Genomic DNA, 12209 nt, shown 5'->3' on the forward strand with positions numbered 1-12209 from the left:
GTGCCAAGAATGTAAAGCTGAACATCTGTAATATTAATTTCATACTTAGTTCAGCTCACACTATTACATGCAGTTTAGTTGAGATTCATAATAATCAAGTGACCAAAGTGATATTCTGGGATGATTCATTACATTATTTATTTTTAAGAGTAAAAGCAGAAAGCACTTTGTCCTCAGACAATTATATTGGTGTCAAACTAAGTTCAGAGATGAAAAAATAATAAATTTTACTACTTTGATTTGAATTTCATCTATAAAGTATGTGGAGAATGACACAATGGCAAAGAGATCGAAAGAGCCCGAAAAGGAAGTGCCAGGTGTTCAAGCTGGCTTTAGAAAACCCTGAGGAACACGGGACATTACTGCTGATACCCCCTGGATAATTGAGAAAGTCAAAAAATGCTAAAAAGAAGTGACTATGTACTTTATCATCTACTAGAGAAAGGTCTTTGATTATGTCAATTGTGTCAAGTTGTGTTCAGAAAAATGGGAATCCCAGAACATCTCACCATCCTCATGAGAAACCTATATGCAAGTTAGGAAGGCACAGCATAGACAGAACATGACAAAACAGACTGGCTTCAGGTTGGCAAAGTGTGACGTCTATAAACGTATATGCTGAATATAAGTTAAAGACAGCTGGACTGGAAGAGGAGTATGGTTTTAAAACTGGAGGAAGAAATCTCAGTGACCTTTGCTATGCTAATGACATACCCTGATAACTGAAAATACAAGAGATCTACAACCTCTAGTAATAAATATCAAGGAGCAAAGTACAAAACAATTGAGTAAAATGAAATATAAAGAAGACCAAACTAATAAGAACAGATAGAACAGGGGTCTTCAAACTTGGCCTTTTTCTGACTAGTGGACTTCAACTCCCAGAATTCCTCAGCCAGGCATGCTGGCTGAGGAATTCTGGGAGTTGAAGTCCACAAATCATAAAAGGGCCAGGTTTGAAGATCCCTGAGATAGAATAACCACAATTGCAATGAAGATATTGAAGTGGAAGATAGCTTATGCCTTTTAGAATCAACCCTCAACAGTAAAGGAATAAGCAGTCATTGAAATATGCTGCAAGCTAACACTTGGTAGAGCAGCCTTGGAAAAGTCTTGGAAAAAGCTGATGTGCCTATACATACAAAGATCAGCCACACAAATTATAGTATTCCCTGTGACATTATGGAAGCAAAAGTTGGACTTTGAAGAAGCAAGACTCTTCCTGAATATTGATGCCTTTGAACTTTGGTGTTGGAGAAGAATCCTGAAGATACAATGGACTGCCAAAGAAACAAACTAATGTATCATCAAACAAATCAACCCAGAGTTCTTGAACTTAAGTTCTTACTTAAGGCTCAAATTAATTTACTTCAGACACATTATGTGAAGACTTAGCTGTGAAATCAAATCTTATCTGTCAAATGTATATCTCAGCATTATATCACAAATTATTTACTAATAATTTATTGTGTATATAACAGCTTATTCTTAACAGCAAAGGACTGCTTTCTGCCTACTGACCGTTTTCAGAGAATAGAATGATGTGAAAATCTGAGCTATAGGCAATTCTCACTTCCTGACAATAACTGGGATTGAGAACTAAGTGATGGGGTCATAAGATGCAATGCCACATAACCATGCCTACTTATGAAGCCAGTTTTGGCAGTTACAGTTGCCAGTATTAGGTTGCGATCACATGATTACCATTTGTGACCCCCTGCTATCTTCCCCATTGACTTATCGGAAGCCAGCAGAGAAAGTTGCAAATGGAAGTTGTGCGACTGTGGGCCTCTGCAATTTTATAATTCTAAGCAGGTTGCTGAGCACCTAAATCATGATCACGTGACCATATGGATACTGTGCCAGTCACAACTACAATACAAGGACCTGTTGACAGTATCTTTGTCCAGTGCTATTGTAAATTCAAATGGTTGCTGTACAAGTGGACTTTTAACAAGGACTGCCTGTACAAGTTATTTTGAAATTTTTATATAGTTTCTGTTTATACTGCATTGTAATATCCTTCCTTCAGCAGAACTTTCTACAGCTCACAAGTTTTAGAGAAATAACATAGATAGCGGCTCAAAAATTTCTTTCCTTATGCCTATTTTTAATTCTCTAGGAGCCAACTGATTATGAAATAAATTGTTCAACTACATAATTGTAGGCAGGTAAAATATGCACCAGAAAACTCCATCCATCATGAGATTAGCTGTTCAATTCTCAGCAAGGTGGTTGGTCGTGAACTTCTCGCACCCATGGGGACTGACTGTCTCACCAAAATAGATTTTCATTCTATTACAATTAGAGCCATGTGGCAAAAGGATAATGTAATGCTGTTTATTTCACACAACCTTAACAATTCCAAAAATAGTTCAGAGCAAATGAATTCAGTGTTCCTCTTTGTGTGTAGGCTGGGTAAGTTCCCTGAAGGATATAATGTCAGGCATTCTTTAGGAAACTTAAACTAATGGAGAAATCTTTTTCTTTTCTTTTCTTGGAAGAGAATTCTTAAAAAAAGACTGCATAAGGGAAAAATCCCTTAGAGGTCACCTGAAAATGGTGCAATTTATTGCATCCATAATCTAACTCAATGTACTATATAGTGGTTGAAAATGAAATTTTGAATATTTCTGCTAATAATCATGTATAATAATCATATTATATCCTTTATTATTTCTATACACTGATGCCCCAGAGACATATTGTCCCAAACACCATTTGGGAAAGGGAGTTTGGGAGGACAACATGAGTTGTTCCCATGACCATGTTGTAGCTTGCCATTATGTACTGCTTCCTTCCGCTGCCTTCCGCTTCATATACTGTATCCAAGGGAACCAGATAGGAAAAAATCAGTCTCTAGTTGGCCAGTGTGCTCTCCAAGCTATTTCAGATGGAACAAATAATCCCCACAATTGCTAGATAATTATTAAGAATTTCGTTCCCATCCAGAACTAAGTAAAAGACTAAATTGTATGGACAGGGAGTATAATTTTTTTTTTACTACAGGTAGTCCTTGACTTACAACCATTGCTTTAGTGAACATTTGAAGTTACAATGGTACTGAAAAAGTGACTTATGACCGTTTTTTACACTTACAACCATTACAGCATCCCCAGGGTCACATGATCAAAATTCAGGCGCCTGGCAAATGGCATGTATTTATGGAGGTTGCAGTGATCTTTGGACAAGCAAAGTCAATGGGGAAGTCAGATACATTTAACAATCATGTTACTAACTTAACAAAAACAGAGATTCACTTAATAACTGTGGCAGGAAAGGTTGTATAATGGGGTAAAACTCACTTAACAATTGTCTTGTGTAGCAACAGAAATTTTGAGATTAATTGTGGTTGTAAGACTACCTGTACTTATTCATATTTTAATCCAATAAAATATCTAGAAATAAACTCAATTGAGTATATTAAATTCTACTGATAAATCTACACTGATAGAAATTATTTTTTTGCCACTGTGATGATTTAAATCCTTCAATTAACTACCTCCAGTTATTTTCAAACAGGTCCTTACTGTTGATTTTTGACAAATCAAAACTGAATTATTCCTCCTGTTGTAGACTATGCTCATTAACTATTTTACAGAATATGCCTAGACACTACTGGCAAATCAATTGCCATAAAAATAATGTGGACTAATTGGTGGATTAACTGGCTGTTTGTGTAATGTACACTAAGAGGGTTTTGTGTTGTATGAAGTAAACTACAAAGAGTTGCAAGAAGAAACTTTCTCTCATTGAAGAAAAGAAGGGCAGATATCCCTGCAGTGACGCAGAACAAAGTCTAAGTCTGCCATTTAGGAAGCAGACAGCACTTTAAAATATAGATTGCTCTCTGAAAGGGCCTGATGAATGAGACCCATTACCATTTCAGATTATGACTCATAGCAGAGTTTGTACCATGGATTCGTTGGATCAAATAACAAAGACTGAATAATTTGTTGCGTTTGGATGCAGGGATCATTTGATCATGAATGAATGACTGAGCTGAGATGTTTAAAATATTCTAGGAGGGACACATAACAACTACAGAGACCCTGTATGAGCTGTGGAAATCAGCCCAATTTTGTAAGAGCTCTGTAAATAGAGCATCTTGTTGAGACAATCACATTCTTATTTCTTGAAGTCACATAATAGTTGGAAAGAGTTCACCGTATGCTGTACATTGATCTTTCTCTTCTCTAATTTCCAGTTATTTTCAACTTTTGATCTCACTTGCCTGAGATGTGCTTTCTGCCCTCTCTTATTCTGATATGAGTACTGGTAGATGAGAAATGCAAGAATGTATCCTTGCTCAGCAGTTATGTTCAGAATGGCTAATAACATAATAAAGATGGTTGATTAAGGCTGCAGTTCTGTGGTCTAAAGGACCCTGGGAGATCCTCCATGAGCTTTTTGATATGTCCAAATTCTCCCTTAAAGAATGAAGGGAGAGAAAATAATTCCTATCTTAGAGAAAAACTGCCTTCCAAATGCCTGAAAAGTTTCTTTTGCTCTCTGATGCTGCTCAAGTTCTTGCCAACAGAGGTAAAGAGAAGTGATTCAAGTTACAGGAGGAGTTAAGAAAGACTTGGATCTACAGAATCTATGAGTTTCTATGACTCTGTCACAAACTCCTGAAGTATGCACCACAACTAAGGAGAGGCAAACAGTTAAAAGGCAGGCAAAGAAAATTATTCCTTCCCCTGTTCCATAAAGATAGCAAAGCTTTGGAAAGGGAGTCTCCTCTAACTTTGGACTCTCCCTGCAGGAAACATAATAACATACAGGTAGTCCTTTGTCTTACTACTACAATTGAGTCCAAAATTTCTGTTCCTAAGTGAGACATTTGTTACATGAGTGTTGCCCCACTTTACAACCTTTCTTGCCACAGTTCTTAAGTGAATCACTGCAGTTGTCAAGTTAATAACAAGGTTGTAAAGTGAATCTGGCTTCCCCATTGACTTTGTTTGCAAATGATCCCAGAACACTGCAAGTGCCCTACATATTAGTCAGTTGCCAAGTGTCTGAATTTAGTGACTATGAGGGTGCTATAACGGTGGTAAGTGTGAAAAACACTTTTGTGTCACTTTTTTCAGTGTTATTGTAACTTTGAATGGTCACTAAACAAACTGTTGTAAATTGACAATTACTTGTACTTAATAGCTATACTTGGATCATTGTGGATGGCTATATAATAAAGGACTTGGAGAGCATGCTCAAGATGATCCGAATTTTCCCTTTTCAGTACCACTGTTGATTGAGGAGCAAAAGTAAGCATAACAGATCTCTTCTCATGCTTCCTGTACATTTCCTTCCATTAGCTAAAAGCTTGGGTTTTTTATGATATCTGTGTTCAGAGGATTTCAAGTGAGTCTTTCAAATCATTAATGCTTTGCACTGCGATGATGGTTAATACATTTATTTATTTTTGTTATTCTTGATGCTTTAGATTGTTAGCCACCCTGAATCATATGTTGATATAGGTAACCATGCAAACAAAATAAACAAATAAATAAGCCAAAATGTCTTATTGTAATCTATTGTGGACTGCAGGAATAAGCAGGATCTTAGAGGTACAGTCATCAATCAGTGTGCAAACAATATGAAATAGTCTAAAAATGACAAAATTTGTCCTGAAGAAAGGAATAGCTTTAATATACAAAAGCTCTTTGTGATCAGAAAAAAAGGATGCCACAAGTCCATTGGAGTGAATATCCAGAGACAACTGACTTGCATTCACAAAAATAGCAAAGTAAAAAATGTGCCAATAGTTTAATTATAAGTACTTATTATTAATCTCTTCCTAAAAAAGACAAGCTGGTCTAATTGACTTTTGTTTTCCACACCCAAGCTGTATTATATGTATAACCTAGGAAGGGAGGGAGGGAGGGAGGGAGGGAGGGAAGGAAGGAATGTCACAGACAACAGCCAGCAAATGTGGATGAAACCAGAGCAGGAACATTCCCAAAAGAAATGATGAATAAATGAGCCTGGAACACTTGAAAATAAAAGGGTACCACAATAAAACAGCTGCCCGAAGGATGACATAAAAAGTGGAGAGTAGGCCAAAGTGGGACAATGTGCATTCCTTGTACCCACATACAACCGATTTTAAGGCAAAAGGCAGAAGTCAACATTTCTGAGGAAAAGATGTGGTATTAAAAAAAGAGACTTGTTATTGTTACATTATATTATTTTTATAAGCAATTTAGGAGATGACAAGCAGTTTAATGGAAACCAGAATTCAATATTTTTTCAGATTTCAATGAAATAAAATAAAGAGGCAAAGTCAGCCTGCTGCAATTTCATTGTAGGAGGAAATCCCTCTCTTCCATTATTCTGGGTAAAATTACTAAAAAAGTTCTAAACTCAGATGCTGGAAGGTATGCTGTGACTCATAGTCTGTAGATGTAACTATTAAATGTTAAAGGAAGGAATCACTGACAAAATTAATTACAACAACACCATTGCCTTGAAATGTTACAAAATACTTTGTCTTTGCAACAGCTTTTCACTGGTGTTATTGAATCATATGAGCAATTTCCAGAAATCAGAAGTGAAGACTAAATTAAAAAATAAAAACTCAGGAATACACTTCCAGATTTAAAAGATGTGCTACATTATGTTGAAAAGTATATCTAAAGCACCAACATGTGAGTAATTTTTCAAAAACCAAAACCTGAAGAGGGGCAATTGGATTAGAGAAATAGGAAAAAAAAAAGTTGTTCTCTGTATCGTTTCCCCCATTACTTCCCTTACCATCTATAGCCAGAACAAGCCCAACTTTCAAACTCCATATAGAAATGAAAAGAAGCTTAGGGTGCAAATAAAGCAAGCAAATGGTAAGCTAACTCTATTCCTTGTCCCTCCTCTGCTTGTTATGGGGAATAGGCCATAGTTACCTCCTTATGTTGTTCTTTTAAAGATTGAATAAAGATAATTATAGTTAAATAGATTATACGTAAAATCTAGTATGCACCTTAAAGTCTGAAATAAGGGATTTCATTCCATTATGTAATGACCACCTTTGCCTGGATATAAAAAGAAAATTGAAAATGAAAGGGCAGCTCCAGTTTAAAGAGGGAGCCAGATTTTTTATATAAGTATCTACTGAAGAAGGAACACAATGTTGTTTTAGATCAGTGGTTCTCAACCTGTGGGTCGGGACCCCATTTGGGGTCGAACGACCATTTCACAGGGGTCGCCAAACAAGGCTGTCCGCCATTTTTTTCCCCCTTTTCTTTGGCCACGCCCCTGGCACCCGGTGATGTATAAGTGGTTGGGGGTCACCACAACATGGGGAACTGTATTATGGGGTCACGGCATTAGAAAGGTTGAGAACCACTGTTTTAGATTGTTTCTCTGTTAACGATTTAGAGTGTTTTCTTGCATCATCAAAATATTGCTGGGGGAATATAAAGCTTATCATTGTTAGATCAGCACATTGATGGTTCAACGATACTGAACAGGCTATAAAGCACTGGTAGGAAAACTGCTATACTTAATTGCCACAAAATTTATGGCTTAATTTCAAAACCATGAAGCATGGCATTACTGTGTTCCTTATTTTAAAACAGACTTTCATGAAGTTTTGCTCCTACTGAGACTCTTAAAAGCAACCAATGTTTTAAAAGGTTCTTTATTTTTTTATATTCAAAAAAGATAAAGCGCTCATAAAACACTTTTGATGGATTAAATCTGGAAAGGTTGAAGTACTAAAAGCTTCTTTTAAAATTGAACCCTAAAATGTTCATTAAAACAGTGAACTTATTTGAGCTGATTTTGGAATTGAGAGCCTGCAATTTAGAACAACTTAAAAAATATAATCACAATTTATCTCTTGAAACTCAAATGTAGCATGGTATTAATTCACCGTCTGATCTTTCAATCCTTTCTTTTAATGATCTTATTAGCCAGCATGCACTTGAAGTACAACTACACGGTCAGCAGTTGTCTGAGATTTAGCATAAAGTTGACTCCTTTGACACTTGGCATGCTCCATCTCTTAGTCACACATTTTTAAAATGTTAATTCCAAATAAAATATCCATTTTGCAATTGTGATAAACATCTACTATGCTATATGCCCAAGGGAAGAATGATGATAGGAAGATGGGATTAGAATGGGGAATACTTACAGTAAAATGGAAAACAGCACTAACAAAAGAAATTAGTTTCCTTGTTGGTTGTTAATTTTAACAAGAAACTGGTTGTTAAGAAGACACAAGTGATGTGAACCATAAATAGAACAATAGTTCTAATAGAATTAATTGTTTCATATTGGTTTTTAATGAATTTATAATCTGCTTTATAATTTTAGTAGTTTGGAAATGCTTATATAGAGATATGGACTTTGCAAAAGACATGTTTAAAACCTCTGTAACATAAATTTGATCTTTTCCAATAGTTGACATCATTAAGAGGTTAACAAACATGCAATTCAATGCATCTAATAATGTTACTATGCAGACACTTACAAAAATCTGCATCTAAGAGTTATACAACTGGCATTTCCATTGCTCTTAACAAGTTAAACAATCAATTAGGCTTGACTATATCACCATGAGACATGAAATAATAAATTCCTAAACATGTAGCTTTATGAGTAGCCATCTATTATGCTTGAAATAAACTCAGAAAAAACATAGTTCCAATAGAAGAGAATATATATATAGCTCAGGGTTGAACTGTGGAGTCATCAGTTACTAAGCTTCATTGATTTTCAAGATATCATAACCACAAAAGTTGCATTTTGGAAGATCTCTTTTTCTCTCTCTCTCTTTCTCTTCCCTCTCCCTCCCTCTCTCCTTCTCCCTCTCCGTCCCTTCTTCCCTACCTCTATCTTTAGAAAGTCCAAAATTTGCAATGAAGTATTAATGTAAGTTGAACTGAGTCCACAATAGCAATACTATAGCACTATAAAACTTGGAAATGCTATAAACATTTCAAATAATTGTGTTGGTCAACTACATGAAAATCATTTGGTAATAATAAAATAGTATCATTGTTAGGACCAACTAAAAGACTACCAAACAGTGACCAATATTTAGCACTCTGCAAAGTTTATTAAGCAAAACTAATTAAATGGCAAGAGGGTTTAAAAAAAAAGATGAAGGGCATGGTAGAACCCCCCCCCCGCCTCCATCTAGACTTCCTAATCTTTTTAAAAATGGACCAAGCCACCAAATGTCAGCATCAAAGAGCATCTAAAGAATTGATTCTGCTCAATTCTTACCATGAAACATAGATTGTTAGTGTCTCCAGAACACGTCCTGGCAATCAGCAGCAGTGTTTCAGCATTATGTTGCAAGCTCTGTCCCTTTTCTCTCTGTGTTATGATGTTGCACAGATGTCTAGGCTGGTTAATATTTGAATGGGAGACTGTCAGAAAATCCCAGAAAATCTCCATTTTCCAATGGAAAGTCAGTAAAGTATATTGAAAATATGATTTCGTGGTTACTATACCAAAAAGCTGATCTATAAAATTTGGAGGGAAATCAGGGAATGTGAAATGCATGCAAAGGACAACATGTTTAATACTTCCCCTTGATAGGAAACCTCTTGCTTATAGTAAATGAACGCAGTAAGGAGAAGATTAGGTTTAAAATTAGAGAGCAAGGACATGTTGGTTGGGTTCACTTAACATGCTAAGCCATAATGTGGTTAGTGTGATGTGTGAACCCAGTCATAATTTCAATCATGTAGTCATTTCTGTTTTGAAATAGTTTTTTTCATGACAAGAGGAAAAATACAGAAGTAGTTGATTATAAGGGACAAATAATGTTGCTTCTCTGGGCCTCCTGTGCTGAGAATAATCTGCATACATTTGGGACAGGCGGTCATTAAGATGCCTATTTATGTGGAAATTGCTCCTTGTTACATCCACCATTTTAAACATCTCCAGAAATGCTGACATATAAGTCCATGGGATTAATATGGGGTTGCCAAGATCTTTTTTTTTCTTTTATTACAACTACAAGCTCTCATTTTTAAATCATGCGCTGTAACATCCAGGATAACATTTCAGAGAAGGGAAAAATGAGGAGGAAAAGCTTTATAGCATTAATAACACGATAGCATGGTCCTTTTAGATGAAAAAAAAAATGGGATCTTTGTTTCTTAAACTATCTGCAGGCATTGCTGGAGAAAAGACTGATGCTGTTAGTTGAGATAAAACAAAACAGTTCCTACCCCTTAAAGAAAAAAACATGTACTGAATCTGATTCCAGATATGGTGCAGTAAGATAAGAAAAGCCAAAACTGTTATGCAGAATGTCAACCCCTGTGAGGAAATAATAAAACATGATTTCACTAATGTCACCAAAATCATCTGCTCCTAACTGTTGAGCCAGGTGAAGAAGACATTCCACTCCCAGTATACATTGTGCCCAGTTTTTAAAATGCCCATATCTAGTAGACTTTGTGCCAGATTAGTCCTTGTAAGAAGCATGTACAAACTAAAATGTCAGGCAACAATAAAGACCCCCGATTTAGAATATCTTGTTCAGTCTTTGCCTGTCCCAATTTGAGCTAAAGAAATTAAAATGCTGGCACAGACCCAGCAGTGATTAGGGTGAACTTTCTGAATAGGATGAATTGACTCAGTAGGGGCCATGCCATGGACAGAACCTCAAATTTATTAAAATGACACATATTGTGGCTTGTTTGGCTTTGGTTTATAGTCTGAATCCACTCACCCAAACAGATAAAGTGGGCTTTCTGAGCAGACACACCTAAAAAAGGCTTCCTTCCTCACAAAAAGATCCTCCTAGCTCTGGTACATTTCTTTGTGATTCTCAGTTCTGATCTCAGTAGGATCTTGATTCAAAGCTTTGCATTGATAGGATTCTAACACATTTATATGGCAATTTCTTAAGCACCAATAAGAGGCATAATTATATAGTGATACACTACACTACATGGTAACCTGCCCAGATTCACTTGGATAGGGAGATGGGCAGCATATAAACCAATCAATCAATCAAACAATCAAAAAACAAACAAACAAATGTAAATTAAATAAAAGGGGCTGTACCTGGAAGCAGGCTATTTGGGGCAAAAGCTGTTGTCAGTGCCCCAGATGGCCACCAGCAGCATGGTGGCTAGCTGCTTCATCTGCCAAAATGTACTGACACAAGCATGGTCTAGAGCCTGGCGAGTAAGTGGCTCTGCTTTCAATACTCTTGGGTAGGTCTTTGTTTTGTGCAAGAGAACCCTATTCAGCAATAGTAGCAGAGAAAGGCAAACAGTTTTTTTTTTTAACCAGAGGCTACCCATAATGGTGACCTTGGTACTCTGCTCTATTCCTGGTTCTGAAATCCTATGGCCTGAAGTATAAGACAGGTGTAAGTACAAACAGATAAAGATGTGGCTCCTGAATTATATTTTATCTTAATCTTTATATGCACTACATAAATGAACTGTTAGTGAATCATTTAAAGTAATAGGTCTCAAGATCTTCACCCATACAAAAATGAGTTTCTGATAATTTAGTAATTGTTCGTATATGGAACTTGGAACTTTGTCTCAGCATAACTCTCTTATTTGAGAACTACATAAGAAGATTTGTTTGGAATCAGTGAAGATGAAATCTTAACTTTCTATTACAACTCGAGCTGATTTTATTAAGTCAAGATTTTAACATACCATCAATGTCAAAGCCATTACCATCCTTTTGCAAATGTGATAAATTATACTTCAGCCCAATCATTTCTTTTCTGAAATTAAGCCCCTTTGAACTCAGTGTGATTTTCTCTTAATATCATTAGTTATTTCATAAGGTTAGATCCAAACATGACAACTTGACAATGAAAAGTATTCCTTCCACTTAAAGAGGCAAATGAATCCAGGAGAGGCTGTCCATTTGAAGAAAATGGTGGGGAAGCATGTTTTGCTGACTCATTTTTTACAGAATCATGTACTGTAATGGAAAGGTACATCAGAGGACATCTGGCCCAACCCCCTGCTTAGTGCAGGATCTGCTAAAGCTCGGTTCGGTTCCAGAAGTGCTTTCCATAGTGTTTTAGAGAGTGAGAAAATCTCCAGAGCAGTATTTCAATAGTCTGGTGAATTGGAAAAAATAAAAGAAACTGGAATTCAATGATACATACTCAGCAGGGCAAAGTTACTTAACCTGTCTAATTTAAACATAAACACATGATTCAAATGAAAATTTGTTTTGGTATTTTCCTGAATTACCGTGAATTTGAATTA

The 12209-nt window shown here is 36.1% G+C and overlaps 1 protein-coding gene across 8 annotated transcripts in view; it reads right to left on the minus strand.

Annotated features, from left to right (window-relative positions):
* TRIM55 (tripartite motif containing 55) overlaps positions 1–12209 on the minus strand; it is a 40767-nt gene that overhangs the window by 4394 nt on the left and 24164 nt on the right. For 3 of the 8 annotated variants that reach the window (XM_039335394.1, XM_039335427.1, XM_039335408.1), the window contains exon 10: positions 9232–9354. The exons of 2 other annotated variants lie outside the window; for them this stretch is intronic. In XM_039335394.1, the coding sequence (XP_039191328.1) occupies positions 9232–9354 (123 nt within the window). 3 more of the 8 variants (XM_039335450.1, XM_039335418.1, XM_039335437.1) reach the window with 2 other exon arrangements.

Source organism: Crotalus tigris, unplaced genomic scaffold (assembly GCF_016545835.1).
Source record: "Crotalus tigris isolate CLP2741 ecotype Arizona unplaced genomic scaffold, ASM1654583v1 scf7180000017546.9332058, whole genome shotgun sequence".
NCBI classification, from domain to species: Eukaryota; Metazoa; Chordata; class Lepidosauria; order Squamata; family Viperidae; genus Crotalus; species Crotalus tigris.